Source organism: Tachypleus tridentatus, chromosome 7 (assembly GCF_004210375.1).
Source record: "Tachypleus tridentatus isolate NWPU-2018 chromosome 7, ASM421037v1, whole genome shotgun sequence".
Lineage (NCBI taxonomy): Eukaryota > Metazoa > Arthropoda > Merostomata > Xiphosura > Limulidae > Tachypleus > Tachypleus tridentatus.
Genome location: NC_134831.1, coordinates 185,640,832 through 185,657,621, shown reverse-complemented (window position 1 = coordinate 185,657,621; position 16,790 = coordinate 185,640,832). Strand labels below are relative to the sequence as shown.

General features: G+C 33.2%; 1 protein-coding gene across 1 annotated transcript in view; it reads left to right on the top strand.

Annotated features, from left to right (window-relative positions):
- The window catches only part of LOC143257889 (spermine oxidase-like), a 71,654-nt gene that overhangs the window by 24,140 nt on the left and 30,724 nt on the right, over positions 1–16,790 (top strand). The window contains exon 4 of the mRNA XM_076516914.1: positions 16,174–16,376. Within this exon, the coding sequence (XP_076373029.1) occupies positions 16,174–16,376 (203 nt within the window). The remainder of the gene's footprint in view (positions 1–16,173; positions 16,377–16,790) is intronic.

Genomic DNA, 16,790 nt, shown 5'->3' with positions numbered 1-16,790 from the left:
TTTGTCCCATTTTTCAGATGCCTATATCCATTGGACCGACATGGCCAGGTGGATAACTCACTTGACTCGTAATATTAGCATCACAGGTTTGAATCCCCGTCACACCACACATGCTCGCACTTTTAGCCGTGGGGGCGTTATAATGTCCCGGTCAATCCCACTTTTTGTTTGTAAAAGAGTAGCCCATATATATACACACACACACTTATACATGCCACAGTTTTCGCCAAAATCAAATTTTTGGCCCCCCGTTTTTTTTTGGCAAATGCATAAATGTGAACAGTATAAGTTGCTTATGGTATTAAATAAACAGTATTTCGAAAATCAATATAAAATAACAAAATGAAAGTTAAAGAATAATCGATTAGTTGAACGTTGTCGATCAATAAGCTTGAGGATTAATCAAATAGAACTATTTGCTTAGCCCTACTACCACGTGATTAACCACTTAGGTATAGTATTTTTCTTCTGAGAAACTAATATTCCTATTTTTAGCTTCTTTTATGTGTTGTGTATAAGTTCTATATCGAAAACATTTTTAGGTACAATAATTTAAGATCAAATTACTTTTTTAGAGTCTACACTGATATGCTCATTAAAATGTATTATCTAGGAAAAGTAACTACCAAAACTGAAACAGGCTATAAATATAGTTACTTTCCATAAAACTTCCCACCAAACCTACTGTTTGTTTTTGTTTTTTATGGTGAAAGTAAACATTACTCCTTGACATTTTCAAAGTTTTATATTTTTTGTATTTTAAAAACGTTGTGCCCTGTTGGTACAGCGAAAAGTCTACGGATTTACAATGGTAAAATCAGGGGTTCGATTCCCCTTGGTGGACTCAGCAGATAGCCCGATGTAGCTTTGCTATAAGAAAAACACACACACACAAATTTATTGCCACCTGAGTACTTTCATCGAGAAGTTACCCTTTTATCCTGCTTACACATCGTCATCTTAAATGGTTGGATTAGTCTTCCTTTTCACATTAGTGACTTGTTATTAGGATATTCTGCCCCAGAAATCATTTCTGACGTTCCGACCTGGTCACGTAGTTAGAATGCAATCTGAGAGTCAAGAATTCGAATCCCCATCTCACCAAACATTATCTCCCTTTCAGCTGTGATGGTATTGTAAAGTAATGGTCAATCCCACTGTTCATTGGTAAAAGAGTCGTTCAAGAGTTGGCAGTTGGTGGAGATGGCTATCTGCCTTTTACTGCTAACTTTAGGATGGCTAGCACAGGTAACCCTTGTGTAACTTTGCACAAAATTATAAAATATCAGATCAAACTCTCTCTCCACAGCAACATTAGCTCACAGGCCTCTTTGTAAAGTTCTCCCTTTATACCAAAATCACATTTTTTTCTTTGCACTATTTAGGCATGCTTTTTTCTTAAGAACAAACAATAAATATACAATGACATCTCTTTACTTTTCTCTGTTATTGTGGTTTGATTATTTCCAAATGACCATGGGCAGCTCTCTTGGAGTTTATAGTTGTTTGATTTCCTGAGGAACAGTTGCTAAACACTATTCTCTTCAGGTTTGGTGGTTCATAGGGCATATCACAGTTTTTTGCCACGTCAGTTCATTTCATGATCTATTCAGACAACACCACTGTCATTTCTTACATCAATTAATAGGATAGTATCCATTCTAGATATTTTTGATTTATCATTTTAAAACTTTTCTTTTGGGCACTACATCCATATGTCAGACTGCCATATTCCAAACATTTTTAAATTAGTAGCAAATTGGTTATTTTGCTCAAACCAGATTTTTCCAAAACAGTAGCCCTTGCATTCTCTTGTGTTTAAGTGGGCTTGTTCTTACTTTGGGAGTTTTCTTATTAATGCTTTTGAAACTCTTGTCAGCACCAAGTTCCCTTGTTTTTGGTCACCAGATCTTACACTGTATGACCTAGCAGTGGATGGTCTTCATTAGGATTGATACAATTTATTTTTATGTGTCTATCCTCCTCTCCAACTTATTCCTGGGATGCTGTACCTTTTGCTAGGTTCCTCTCATTTCTTCTCACTAGTTATTTCAGTCATGCTTTTGACTTGTGTTCATTCCCTTGCAAGATCATCATGATTTTCTGGCAAAGCCATTTTTTTTTTTGCTTGTTCTTGTTGGCCATCTGCCCTTATAGTTTATCAGTCCAATGGAAAGTTAGTTGACATTGGTTCATCTTTTGTTCTTTTACTCCAGGTCATCTGACTCTTCCTCATCTCACTTCTTTTTTTCACCTAAGTTTTTTGGAACAGTTTATCCATTTCTACAATTGCTAGGTACATATTTCTGTTTCTTTTAAAGCCCATTCTTCTGTTCTTTCTCTGGATATTATGGAACTTTTAAGGCTTTTTCAATCAACTAGTCTGTGTTTCAGAATTATTTTTTCTTAAAATATTTATATCTTCTTTTTGGTTACAGTCAATTCAATCTGATATTTTTGCCTTACCTTTCTCCCACATATTTGACAATAATAGGTTGATTTTTCTCCTAGACCACTCATTCCTTCCAAATACTTTCTTGAAAGTTTTCAGGTCCCCATTCATTTTCTCTTTTCTGTGTAGGCAGTACAATGTTATCTTGCTTGCACAGCTCCCTACAGAGGCAATTAAAGTTTTCTTTTCTTCCTGTCGTACCCATCTGTTTCTCAGAATTGATATTCTTTCACTTTGATTGGTTAGATTAGGCAACTTATCTAGCATGTTTATTCTTCCATGGAAGAAAGCACTTTTTATATTTGTAATGCCACCTCCTATTAAATTCATCATATGGTTTGTCTTATTTCTGTCTGTTCATGTCCCTTGGATGAAGTTCTGCAGGTGGGATGCAGATAATTTTGTCAGCCTCTAGATTTCCTCTCCCTCAAGTCATCATTCTTCATTCAGTCTTCCCAGAGACTCTTAAGAAAGTGATTTTTTAATTATTGTTTGTCATAAGAAGTTAAAACTTTTACCCCATTGAAGAAACAAAAGAGGAAAGCAAAGGAAACTACCATATGGCTATTGTTGCATCATTTTCATTTCAAAATTCACAATGAGCAAGAGAAAACAGATGGTGTTAAGCCAACCTGCCCCTATCTAGTGCCCACTGTTGAGCTACTGTTTTATGCAATATTGCAAGAATATATATATTTATACACACTAAAAACTGCTATCCTATTCATAGTAACCAATTTCACAGTTTCTCAGTGAGGGACTTTATGCATTTGAGTTTATTCCTATTTGGTGATCTATTCATCTTTTCAGTGCTCTTCTCCATGAAAACTCCTTCAACTCATTCTCCTACAGTGTAGTATGAGAACCCTTGCTTCCCCAATACCAACTTGCTGGAGGGGGTGTAATTTCATTGGTATGATTCCAATACCCTTAATTGAAAGTAGAGGAAGCCAACCTGGAAGAGTAGTACTGACTATTCCAACACTAAGAACTGGGCCATTTCTGATGGTTGTGAGTATCACAAGTTGCATACACACCCTTGAAAGATTTTCAAGGGGGTCTTTTTTTAGCAAAAATACTTGAAAATATTATAATAGCAGAATGTACTGATATATCTAACCTTAATGCATTTTGCAGAGATGAGTACAAAAAATAAAGTATTTCTTTTCTGTTTAGACCACATTCATATGTTGGACAAGTAATTGGGAAATTTATAAAATTTTAGTTGAATCTGATTGGTTTTGATGTAGATTTTAGCTTCAAAACGTGGTTGAAAAACATTTTGAGAGTGCTTAGAAAGTTCTTCAAAAGTGGTTTGTTGTGAGTTCTCCTCAAGATATGGGTCTTGGATGTGTCATATTTGAACCTGCATATCTAAAGTCTTTCTTACCTACTATACAGCTTGATTTACTTCCTTAGCAACACTTTGTCTGTGATCTGTTGATCTTTTAAGACTTGTCAGGTGGTGAATCAGCCTTCATATTTTGCCCATTTCTATATGATTTGGTACAAAGCAGGACAATATTTTCAAAGAACCTTTCTTTAAGATAGATAGAGACAGAGATCTTGTCAGGGTTTTAAGTATATGTGAGCTAGGATTCTTCTACAGTAGATGTCTGTGACTTGTTGGTGATAAATTCAAACAATAAATAAATGACAAACATACAATCCATTTGTTTTAAAATATACATTCAAAACAAGTCAAACAAATATACAAAAATTATTTACACCATGGATATCACAGTTGTATCTAAAACTCTAAATAATTCAATTTTCTTGTCAAAAATCCATTCAGGCTAATTCAGCTACTTTAGAATCCAGTTGACAAGGTGAACTGTTTTTCTCCACTTTGTTCCTTACTGTACAATCTGTGATAGATTCATTTGTTACTTTTTGGGTTACCACAGTTTTATTTTGAACTTTAAATAACTGTCTCCTTTTTATCAAAGTCCACAAAGATTGGTTTAGTTACTTTAGAACACCCCTTGACAAGAAAAATTCTTCTTCTATTAAGCTGTGAAACTCACATTAAAATATCACCCATTATAGCTAATCACCTATACACCAGCTAACTTCAGATTTTTTAACTTGTCTCTGTCTGAACTTTACCTACTTTTTCTCTTCATATTTGCAGTTGTTAGTCACCTACATATGTATTGACTGATGCTTCAAACTTTCTGCAGTCTATGACATGTTTATTTAATAATACTTACTTAAGGTAATAAGAAATATACTGAAGGTTCACGTAGTGTGATATCAACAATATTAGTAAATCCTAGACAATAGTGTAAATGCAAAAACAACAAACGACTGGTACAGAGTTATTTAACAAAAATTTGTTACAACTAACACTTTTAAAACAATCAGTCATTCACACTTCCGTCTTTAGAAACTAAACAATCATGAAATATTATGTCACAAAATAAACTAAATAATAACATACTTATGCTAAACAATCTCGTATATCAACATACCTTTTCATAAATTACCCCTTACTGCCACCACAACACACACACACATACACATTTCCAGTATGTTTATTTACCTTGTCGAAAATGCGTTTTTAATTTTGTAGTGTTCATTAAGTTGTGTTGCATCTTGTTAATGGAGAGATATAGTCTGAAGTTACTTGTAGCATATACATTGTTACATGTAGGAGTGACAATTCTGTCAACATCTTGGCATTAGCTAATTATTCCATGGAGAGGTATGTGTGTGAAATAGATTTCCACGAAGGGAAGTTTTTAATAATTCTAAGTTATGATGGGATTATATATACAGAGCTAATATGATGGAATGCTTTGTATAGTTTATTTAAGGGAATTTTTGTAAACTTCCTTTTCTTCTGTACTTTTGCCATAGATTACTTGCCTTTGTAATTTCTTATTTAAAAAGAGTAGTTTGACTTTTTAGGATTTTGTTAGACATTTGTTGATGCTGGATGGAAATGGTAGATGAAATATTAACAATAAACAAGACAAGACAGACAAAACATTTTATGGGTTGAACTATTGTTTATTCACATAGCATGAAAGAACAGTTGAAAGAACTGAAGTCTTAAAAGTATGTATGGCTTGGATAAATAGCCAATGTGGACTTCCTGGTATTCATTAGAATTGTGAGGAAAAATTAAGTTAGATCTTGTGTTAAGAAGAGATTAGACATTCAAACACTTGTAAAAATCAACAGGCATCTTTCAGAATAAGATGGTAGAAATATACGGCCAACTCATCCTTCACAAAGTAATCACAACACATGGTTATGTAGAAAACAGGGCCTTTACTGAGAAGTTTTATCTTTGGCATTCCAGCCCATGAATATTTATCTGGTAGAATTGAAACCTTAACAAGTTATATGTTTGAAATTATTCATGTCTCAAGATTTATTATCAGATATTATTAAGGATACAATTTAAAGGAATTCTTGAACTGTACTACATGTACAATTCGTGATAATGAGAAAACCCACTTGTAGAGAAAAATATACATGTAAAAACGGCTAGTATGGATAGAGATAGCACTATGTAGAAGAGCAAACAACATATGTACAATTGCTGAGAAAAATTTTCTATCATTTTGTTACTGGAAGTGGTCTTTTATTTTACATATATGCCTTGACTTTAGAAATTCTAGGATGGTATATTTTTCTGAAAAAATGAAAACAGACTGATGGGAGTTGTATCCATTATTTTACTCAGAAACATTGAAGATTATGATAGATTAAATAGAAACTTTCAACAATGTTCTTAGAATTGGCCTGAATACAGAATGATTAAATGTAGACTAAAGACAAAGTGTTTACAATGTGTATGTTCAGTTTAAATAGCTTAGAATGTGGTCTGCAAATAATTAGTTCCAAGTACAAGAATTACTTTAAATCATAAATTTCTACTCATATATTACTTAAGAGCTTTTGATTTGTATTCTTGGAAATTGTACTTGATGGGTCAAAAATGCCAGAAGAAAAAATGAGATATAACAATTTGGCTCTTGGTGTGATAAAAAATTGACAGTTTTACTATCATCACACATCATCTTGGGGTCAGTAAATGACTGATTAAAAAACAATATTATAATTATGAGAATTTGACTCATCAAGTTGTTGATGTATGTCACATAATTCTTCAAGATGAAACTCATCTTTAAGGTCTTTGGGTGAAAGGTTGTTATTAGGTAATTCTATGGAACATAATTATTTTAACAAGTGCTCTTTCACATAGCTTCTCACAGTATAGCCCAAGAAAATTGAACAAAATATGTTGAAATAAAAGTGAATCTGGATATAAAAGGCAAAAATAAAGACATTCATAACTGCAAATTAAGCATCTGACCATTGTTAATAGGGCACTTATCATTATCATACATTGAGTCCTAAGAAAAAGGAATAAAACAAATATCCTTTCTTCTAATAAGTATATGAAGAGGAAAGTAGCTCCTAATAATAATAAATTTAACAACTTCCTACTTTTATGCACTTTAAGATAAGCACTCAAAATCTATAAATTTATTAAATATTGCAAGTTCCACCTTTGGATAGAGTAACATTATTAAAAGAAAATAAATAATTTGCCTCAAATCTTCAAAACTTAACTCACAGTTAAGAATGAAACAAATAAGATTAATAGAATGATATATTGTCTTTCTACATGGAAAATATTTTCATTTTTTCATTGGCATATGTACAAGTTAGAGAATCTTACTGCAAATGGAAATGGGTTATATAGTTTTGTTACATTATACCCAGGCCTGATTTTAACCATTAGCATGCTAATAGGCATAATGATTAAATAATTTTAAAAATTAAAATTTTTATTAAACGATCTTTATTGATGTTTGTAGTTCTAGCAAAGAAATTGAAAATCTAAACAATAATTAAATGCAATACAGTGTAAAATAAATGTCAGACTCTCACTAGACTGGCCTACCATCTGAAATTTGCTATCCTTAGTCCTTTGTTTGTGATATTGGAATCAACTGTATATCTATATGTGAAATATAGAATTAGTAAGTCTTTATTTAGTAGTGATCTTTCTGTATTTCTCTTTTGATTATAGGTTTGTTATTACTGTGTTCAGGTTAAACTTATTATCCTTAAAGCAATAGGTCTGTAGAATAATTGGACATTCAACAAGATATTTATTATGAAATAATACTTTGTTTATTTCAAAGCCTAAGTTTTGAAAATGAAATAGAATAGACAAACTTCAAAGGAAAGGCATAATCTGTTTTATAATATTATTTTCATTTTTGAATAACAATTACAGTATATTATTATAAGTCCAGCAAATAAGAACTTTCATCTTCTTAAATAATATAAATTTGACTACTTTCTATATCTATAAATGACCTTTAATTTTTATAATTAAATAAGATAAATTAACAACTTTTGGTGTTTTAGCAGGTTACAGTGGTCTTTCTTATAGTATTTTTTTCACATTAGGTAGGAATGCATTTATTAAGTATGATGTGTATACAGATGATACACATGAGAATCTGAAAAAATGAGTAGATGGAACTAGATAATCAGTTTATTGTGAGTAAAATACATGAAAATACAAAAGAAAAGAAAATAAGTACAGTGTACTTCATATTGGGAGTTAGTTCAGTCAGAGACATGGTTGTTAGCTCTCTATTGGCTTTTTTTTTCCTGCTGTGATATTATTTTACCACATTTCGGGTATGTTTTGGGTCATTATCTTGTTGGAAGATAAACATTTACTCAATAAACTATGTTTTTGAGGAACATAACATGATGAATCTTAATCTGCCTGTACTCTTTAAATGTCATCAGTTTTATGTAAATTACTAACACTGTTGGCTTATTAGGTGCAGTTCTAAAGTTAAAATTGCAACCCCACCCCACCCATAGTGCTTCACTGCAAATGTTGTACTTTGACTACCATGCAGTTCTCCACTCTACTGTTAAACAAACTATGACTGATGTTGCCAAACAATTCAACCTTGGATTAATCTGTTTGGATAACATGCCTCCAGCTTTGCTTATTCCACTGTTTATGTTTCAATGTCCATTTCAACCTTTGCTTACTTACTACCAGCAGCAGTTTTATGATAATTTGTATTATTGTAAGCTGTATGTTTAATATTTTAATTTAAATGTGTGTTTTCTAGAGGGTGCATGATGAAATATCTAGGAAATTGAGCCCTCTCTAGAATGTAGAAATTTCATGCAATGCATAGAAATAAGTATACAATATAAACACCAAAATCAGTGAATTTGTTAATCAATGAAGGAGTGAGTTAATTAATGAGTCAGTTCTGTACTAGTGAATTTGTTATTCAGTTCTGTTATTTAATTAGTTAGCTTGTGTTTATAATTGATTGAAGAGCAAGGAAATCCTTTCAAGTTAATGAATTAAGCTTTATTTGTTAGTTAAGCACGTCACTAGTCTCATAATTTCTAATCATATGTTGTTTGTGAAGTTATGCCTAGAAATGAAAGTAGCCTGAGGCATATGCCAAGAAGGAATGAATTAATTTGTTATCATCACATGAATTGGACTTGATGTTATTTTTAATAAATACTTCAAAAGAACCCAACCCACCCAATGATAAAATAAGTTACGACACTGTATCAGTAGTGAGATTATTATAGTGAAAATAAAGTAACACTTTGACAAAAATTAAATAACACACAAACATAAAACAGTATTAAAATGTTGCTACAAATGATGAAACATTTAATGAAGGTCAAGGAGAAAAAAACAGTAAATTAAAAGAAGAACATGAAAAATAACAGAAACTTAAAAGAAGAATCAGAAGAAATAGAAAATTAGAAGAACTCCAATAAGAATTAAGTACAAAATTAAAAGAATATCAAGAAATAAAATGAAACACATTGAAAAAAGAATTCATAACAAACGTAAATTTAACTGAAGACAGGGTTGATGAGCTGTCAGACGTACATAAGGATTACAACAACAAAACTGAAGATGTACAGGAAGGCTGTAATACCAGAATATGTTAAGTACTGAAAGAAATTAACGCCGAATCAAGCCAGCCACATATCACTCAGCATCTGCCCAAGAGTTCCAACCTAAAACACCATTTACTCATAAACATGGAAAAGAAGAATCTATGTCCTCTTCACCTATTATTAATGCTGTTTTGCCATCTGTGACCACAACACTTTCATGGACTACTACAACTGTGACACTATCAAATAAACAACCAAAATTTAGTTGGTCAGTTCAAAACATTACCCAGTTAAGACACCAAATCAATCCTAATCATGTGTTTATTTCCCAGAAGTTTTATAAATCAATAAAATGCACATTCCACACTTCTCTTTCCTTATTAAATGTTTTATTCATTATTATTTTAAATCTGTAAAATGTGATTTCACAACATTATCATTATTACACGTTTATTTGCCGCTACTGTTTTTTAGTAACTAAATTCAAGTTAACACAACTTTATCATTATTACACGTTTGTGGCATGGCATGGCCGAGCTCGTAAGGCGTGCTACTCGTAATCCGAGGGTCGCGGGTTCGCGCCCGCGTCGCGCTAAACATGCTCGCCCTCCCAGCCGTGGGGGTGTATAATGTGATGGTCAATCCCACTATTCGTTGGTAAAAGAGTAGCCCAAGAGTTGGCGGTGGGTGGTGATGACTAGCTGCCTTCCCTCTGGTCTTACACTGCAAAATTAGGGACGGCTAGCACAGATAGCCCTCGAGTAGCTTTGTGCGAAATTCCAAAAAACAAACAAACAGTAAATTTTAAGTGACCTTGGATTTTCAGTTGGTTAGGGCATTCGACTCGCAGGCCATGGGTTCGGATTCCATTACCGACCGTTCTCAAACTTTCAACCAGTAGGGTATTAGAAAATGATTTTAAATCGGACTTTTAAATTATACTAGTCAAAGAGCTGTTGGTATTGACAAGTTGCCTCCCTTGTTTAGCACAGAAAGCTCTTAAGTAGCTTTGTCTGCAATTCAGCAAACACACAAGAAAATTTTAAAGCTGTATTAAATTATTGATTTTTTGTTATTAATTTAAAATCGATAAAGTGCATTTGTATTTTGTAATATACGAGATATTTGCCAAGACAAAATGGAAGGATGAAACGATCGTCCTGGAATCAGTGTATTACAGATTTCAGAGTGAAGACACCAGCACAACTTCTACCCAAACACAATATACAAGATGTAAATATATAGTTTATTTAACACTATTGTAATTACGAACTAGTTTCTTAGTCTGTTTACCTTACATCAGTCAATTACTGACTAACTTTCATTTACGATTTCAGATAAACACACACATATTTCAACTTACGAACTTGATATCTTAAATCAACTAAGGTCAACAATTCACAATGTCACAGATTGCAGCTAAGGAAGGATAACATGTTAACATTCTCTGGATCCAATGAGGTACGCTTAGCATTAAAAATATAACCTAAATGACTAAATAGACTTTGCTGGGATGCTGGCTGTTGGAATTGCCAGATACTTAACTGCAAATCTACTAAGTTATGGGTACAAATGGGCATTATCTGCCCAGAATCTCAATGGATCTACTCGAAGATCCAGAGGACGAGTGGCCATGTATCTATTTACTTCTTCTTCAGCAATCATTTCAGAAGAGTTATGTGGATACATTCTCACTCTTGTAAAACAGACACTGCTTTTTTTTCTTCCTTGTTATTTCTTGAATTTCATGATTAGTGATATTAAATGAAGGTGTCCCTTCTTCAACGGATTGAGCATACTGTGTTAACAGTAGAGCAACCTCATCCTTTATCACGTTATACAATTTACTTTTCTGATGTTCTTTCAAAAATGGCATATCTTTAAATCTGTCATCCAGAAAGCATGCTTTCCTCAGGATGTCAACGGTAACAGGTAAAGCATAACTATCTTCCAGTCCCTCAAGCACTGCTTTTTTAATCCTTTCCGTCATTTCCGAGTCGCCCTCTACTGGTTTTAAAAGAATCTTTAGTTTATGCATCGTGGGTAACAAACTTGATATAGTGATAAAAGACTCTGCTGAATTCTTGAGTAAGTTCTGCAAAGGGCGTAAAAATTTTAACCAGCTTTTCCACGTTAACCATTTACACACTTCCCGCATTATCTCTCGTTTACCCAACTCCATTAGTGCTGCACATATGAGTTGTTTTTGTTCTACAATTATCTTCAGCATAGCATAAATGCTGTTCCACGAAGTCTCGCATCGGAGAATCAGTTCTGTTCTGATAAACCAAGTTTCTGTTGCTTTTTTACTAAACACTATTTTGCACTGGTGTTTCGATTGAAATATTCCGCCAGTTTAGAACAGCGTGTTATTACTTGATTCATTCCAGCGTTTATTCCTTTATTAATGAGCAAATTCAAGATATGACCAAAGCACGGTATTAATTTTCGGTCCATGTTATTAGCAGCTTTCACACAGTTGGAAGCATTGTCTGACACAATTATTTCAACCTTATTCAAAATATTCCAACTTTCTAGACACTGATTAACAACCTGAACTATAGCTTCAGCAGTGTACGGTAGTGGAAGTTCACTGTTTTGAAGAATTTAACTTTTCAAGACCCAGTGTTGGTTTATGAAATGAAGCCTAAGCCCAATATTTTGGTAATTTGTTCTGGAGGTTCAAATGTCAAAAGTAATGACCACATCACTTGCTTTAGAAAGTTGATATATGATCTCTTCTTTTATGCTAGTGTACACATTGGGATAAGAATCCCACTCAATTCTTTCCTTGATGGGAATTGGTATTTTGAATCAAGAGACTCAACCAATGTTACAAAGCCAAGTTCTTCCACAGTTTGCAATGAATGCAAATCCTTAGCAATGTATCTCACTAATGCATCTGTTACCTGTCTCTGCTTTATATTCTCTTTAAGGTAATTAGCTTCTGCTGTTGAAGATTGATTGTCTTTTCAGTATTCGTTCTACAAATGGTGAAGTCGCAGTAATGTTGATGTTGGTAACTGATGAGGACGGTGTAATTGTTTCTACATTGTCTATTCCTGTGAATGCCATTTTTGGAAGAGTTTTAACTTTAGTGATGTGAGAAAGTTCACTGAATATGGCGTGGTGTCGCAGTTTTAAGTGGTTTCTCATATTCGAAGTATTGCCAAAAAATTTTAGCACTGCTTCACAGTGTATGCACACATGTAAGTTATGACTGTCTTCCCGATAGCCGAAATGTTCCCATACAGCTGATTTATTTTTATTATACAACAGATTCAAATCTGTAAAATTATCAGCATGCTCACTCTCATAATATGCCATTTTGTGAATTATTTTTACTATGATTTATAACGCTAAAATCAGGGTTTCGATTCCCCTCGGTGGACGCAGCAGATAGCTCGATGAGGCTTTGCTATATGAAAACACATACACTGAGCGGATACCGTCGTAGCTCGCATTATTTTACTATTATTAACAAAAATACCTGCGCTTGTTTATATAGGAGGTAGGCTCAAAAACATTTTCAGATTTTTATGGGACCTTATCTGTGTACACACCCTTTAAAAATGTTCACCAATGGTAGTGGTCTCGCATGATAAATCAGAGCCAATAAGGTTGAAATATGCGAGAGCATGGTTAAGGAAAACCGGGATAACTGGCATTGTACACCATTATTAATTAAACAAGCCTAAAAAATAATTGTCCTTAAATTTCATGTGATAAATTTTGTAAAGATTCTTGTCAAAGTGCGAGATAGATAAGATATATATATGTATATATAAATAATTCAGTATCAATGCGATCTTAGAAAAATAAAAATTGTACAATGTCTACTGTTTGGCACGAAACGTGATGATAGGAAATAAACAATTAAAATTATTCATGAAATGGAAATACAAGTATTATAAGAAATATTAAAGACACAGTAATACCGAAAATCCTTTAACTCTATGTTTTGGGATGTTTACATTTTACAGTACATGCTGAAAGAAACTGTTAACACATGTGTTTCTTGAAATAAAATAATACATCAGTGTACGAGGCACGGAAGTAGCACTTGGCAATAGCTAGACTTAACTTAGTAGTTCGTTTAAATAGTTTAACAACTTAACGGTGGAACATATTTTTAAACTGTCATCAGTCCATGCCTAGCAGTAGTTTCCGACGATCAGTTTTTTGGGGGTGAATGATTGTTTTGTTTTGAATTTCGCGCAAAGCATCTCAAGGGCTATTGCGCTAGCTATCCTTAATTTAGCAGCGTAAGACTAGAGGGAAGACAGCTAGCCATCATCACTCACTGCCAACTCTTGGGCTAATCTTTTACCAACGAATAGTAGGATTGACCGTCAAATTATAATGCCGCCACGACTGAAAAGGCAAGTATGTTTGGTGTGACGGGGATTCGAATCTACGGATTAAGTCGAATGCCTTAACCACCTGGCCATGCCAAGCCAGGTGAATAATGAATATTAACTTGTTCATAACTTTGTATTTTTAATCAATCTTATCTTACTTTAGTTATACTGGTTACGTTTATAACTTGTGATAAATAAACAATATATAAAGCTGCATTACAATTTGCCCAAACAAGGTAAGAACGGACAATAGGCATCGCTGTGGCTAGTTATATAATTAACGAATACTGTTGTACATCGAGTCGTGTACAAACAGAACGCATACTGTCGTTAGCAGTTGGGCCTACAAAATCATCCAAAGTGTCGTGTGAAGTTGGTAGGTGTATGAATTAGCAACAGAAAAGTGTGTGGGAATTTTTCATTTCTATTCAACAGCATCTTAAGATTCTTATTTAAAATTATATTACTGAAGTTTAAGCAGTTGTTTATAATTTTATTTTTATTTCTCAATCTTTCTCTGATTTTTGGTTTTTCTCTACATTTGGTTTCCATCTCGGGGTGACAAGACAGCAGCCAAAAAAGGCTGATGCAATTCTTGTAGTTAAGTGTGTATGGAAGATTGGGGCATGTTGAGCCCCCTTTTATATATTTTTTAAATGAATAGACAATGATTATTGTTAAGTTATAGGATACTAGCAGTCATTATATTTTGACATATTAGTTAATTATTACCTGAAATTCATAACTATTGTGAAATTTTTAATTACGTCATTGGCGTTAATTAGGGCTTCTTTGAAGAGTTTGTCTTTTCTATGGTACAGCATTATTTGCATTTTGAAGATGCTAGAAATATTAACTTCATTTTAACATCAATAATAGTTAGGTCTTTCTACATAATCATTTAATAGAAAATTTTATCCATGTAGAAATAGTAGTTTTTTAGTTTTCAGAATGTTGAGTCACCCTGGTTTGGGGAGTAACTTTGAAGTTTGAACAACTGCAATACTGCAGCAGAGGTTACTTGAACATCAGTTGACGAAAAACATTTACATGGTTCCAATGATACAACTGTACTAGATACTAGAGATGGGCAAGAGTCACCATCTTGGGATACTGTGGCCAGATCTTGTCTGCCTGCCATCAGGGAGTTAATTCAGAACTTGACAAGGATCAAGCACATAAATTTCACAGGCTGTAAAGCCTGCAACTAGGCCTTAACTTTTCTACTTGTCTTCTGGGTAGACAGACATGTATAGTTCTCTCAGAAGCTGGGGAAAGCATTCTTTTGATAGAAGGCAACATCTCATGGCTACATTAAGTGTGTTGAGTTGCTAGGAAAGCAGACACAGCAGATATATTGTTCTGCTGATAACTGTAACACTCTTTCACTAAAATGCTACTGAACTTGTCTCCAGGTCATATTTTTGGTCTTTGTGGTATTTAACATGCTACACTTCTTGCTTCTGCAAGTCATTGACTGAGTCTGTAGTGTCTCTTTATAAAACTTGCCATCCATTCTTCCACTGTGCTTTGGTTTTCAGTTCAACCATTATCCTCTTGAGATTTACCACATATTTATAGGCAAGATGTCAAACTGCAGTACATCCATAACATGCATCCATTAATGTTCAAGGAATATCTGTTAATGTTTCCATATCCCTATACAAGAAGTAAGGAAACACTGGTAAAAATAAGTGAAAATGTTTACAAACTTTTATGGTTTTATAAATATGCTGATTTTGTCTGTTTGGTATTAAAGGTCAGTTTCATATTCTTCAGACTACCCTGACTCTTTTTAACTTTTTTTTTCAGTCACAGCACCCAAGTGTTGTTCTGTTGATGTTTATATCACTTACAACATCCCTTATGGTTCTTTCTTTCATTTCCTCAACCTTTCTCTTCATTAGTGATGGATCTCTTTTTCCCCAGCCATCTGGCTTGTAGTGATACACAATTTCAGAAATCACAAGTGAATATTTATTAGAATCAACCTTGGAATAAGTATTTTACTAACACATCATAGCAGATACAGCAAAATGCTTTGATTTTTAAGAAATATTAACCAAAATGACCCAAAAGGTGTAACCATGCAACTAGGACACATTGAGACACTTAGCTGAATGTGGTTTGGTTTCAGTAGTACAACTTGTTCCACTATCGTCTTTCATTATGTAGTATACGATATCTTTACAAGGTCTGCATAAGTCACTTTACATGCTGTTTACGTTCATGTACTTGTATTTTTAAAGATGTTTACTGAAACTTGTTTTGTGTTATTTAACCTTTGTTTTGCAAAGGATAGGTTTTTTCTGAGTACTCTTGATTGTGTATTTTTGCATAAACATGTGATAATTTGTTTTTAATTAATTTTTTATTATTTAAATTGGACAAAAGTTCATTTTTCATTATTTTGTTGTTGTTTTTTAGGAAGAATCTAGTGAATGGGTTCGTGGAATTAGAGGTTTTGATACAGTTAAGGGTCATTCTAATGTTCTGTTAGGATGGATCAGTGGAAAAGATGCAGAACTAATGCAGACATTAGGAGAAGAAGAAGTAAAGATTAGGTTTGCAGTTTTGCTGAGAACATTTTTGGGTCGAAATGATATTACTTTACCAAGTAATGTCATCAGGTTTGTATCCTCTGAAGCTTATATCTATCAATCATCATTTTGAATGTTAACTTCTGTTACAAATGTTTTATGTTTTCATGAACAATACTGTGGAAGGCAGTTTGATTTCTTTTATCACACAAACTCTGCATATCAAGTTACATTTAAACTTCTATCCCTTATAAGGTAAGGTACAGAAACATTTAATTCTTTAGTAAGTTAAGAACCATTCATTTAAATATTTTAATAATACAAAAGAAATGACAAACATTTATTAAACTTATTCTAATAAATGTTGTGTTCTGCTGCTTTTACTGTTGCTATGATGTGTCATATTTTTATCACCTTTTCATTGTCTGTGTATTACAGAAACACTTTAATTTACTGTTTTAATGTGTCAACTTTCATCATAATTGATGATTTTGTAGTTCCCAT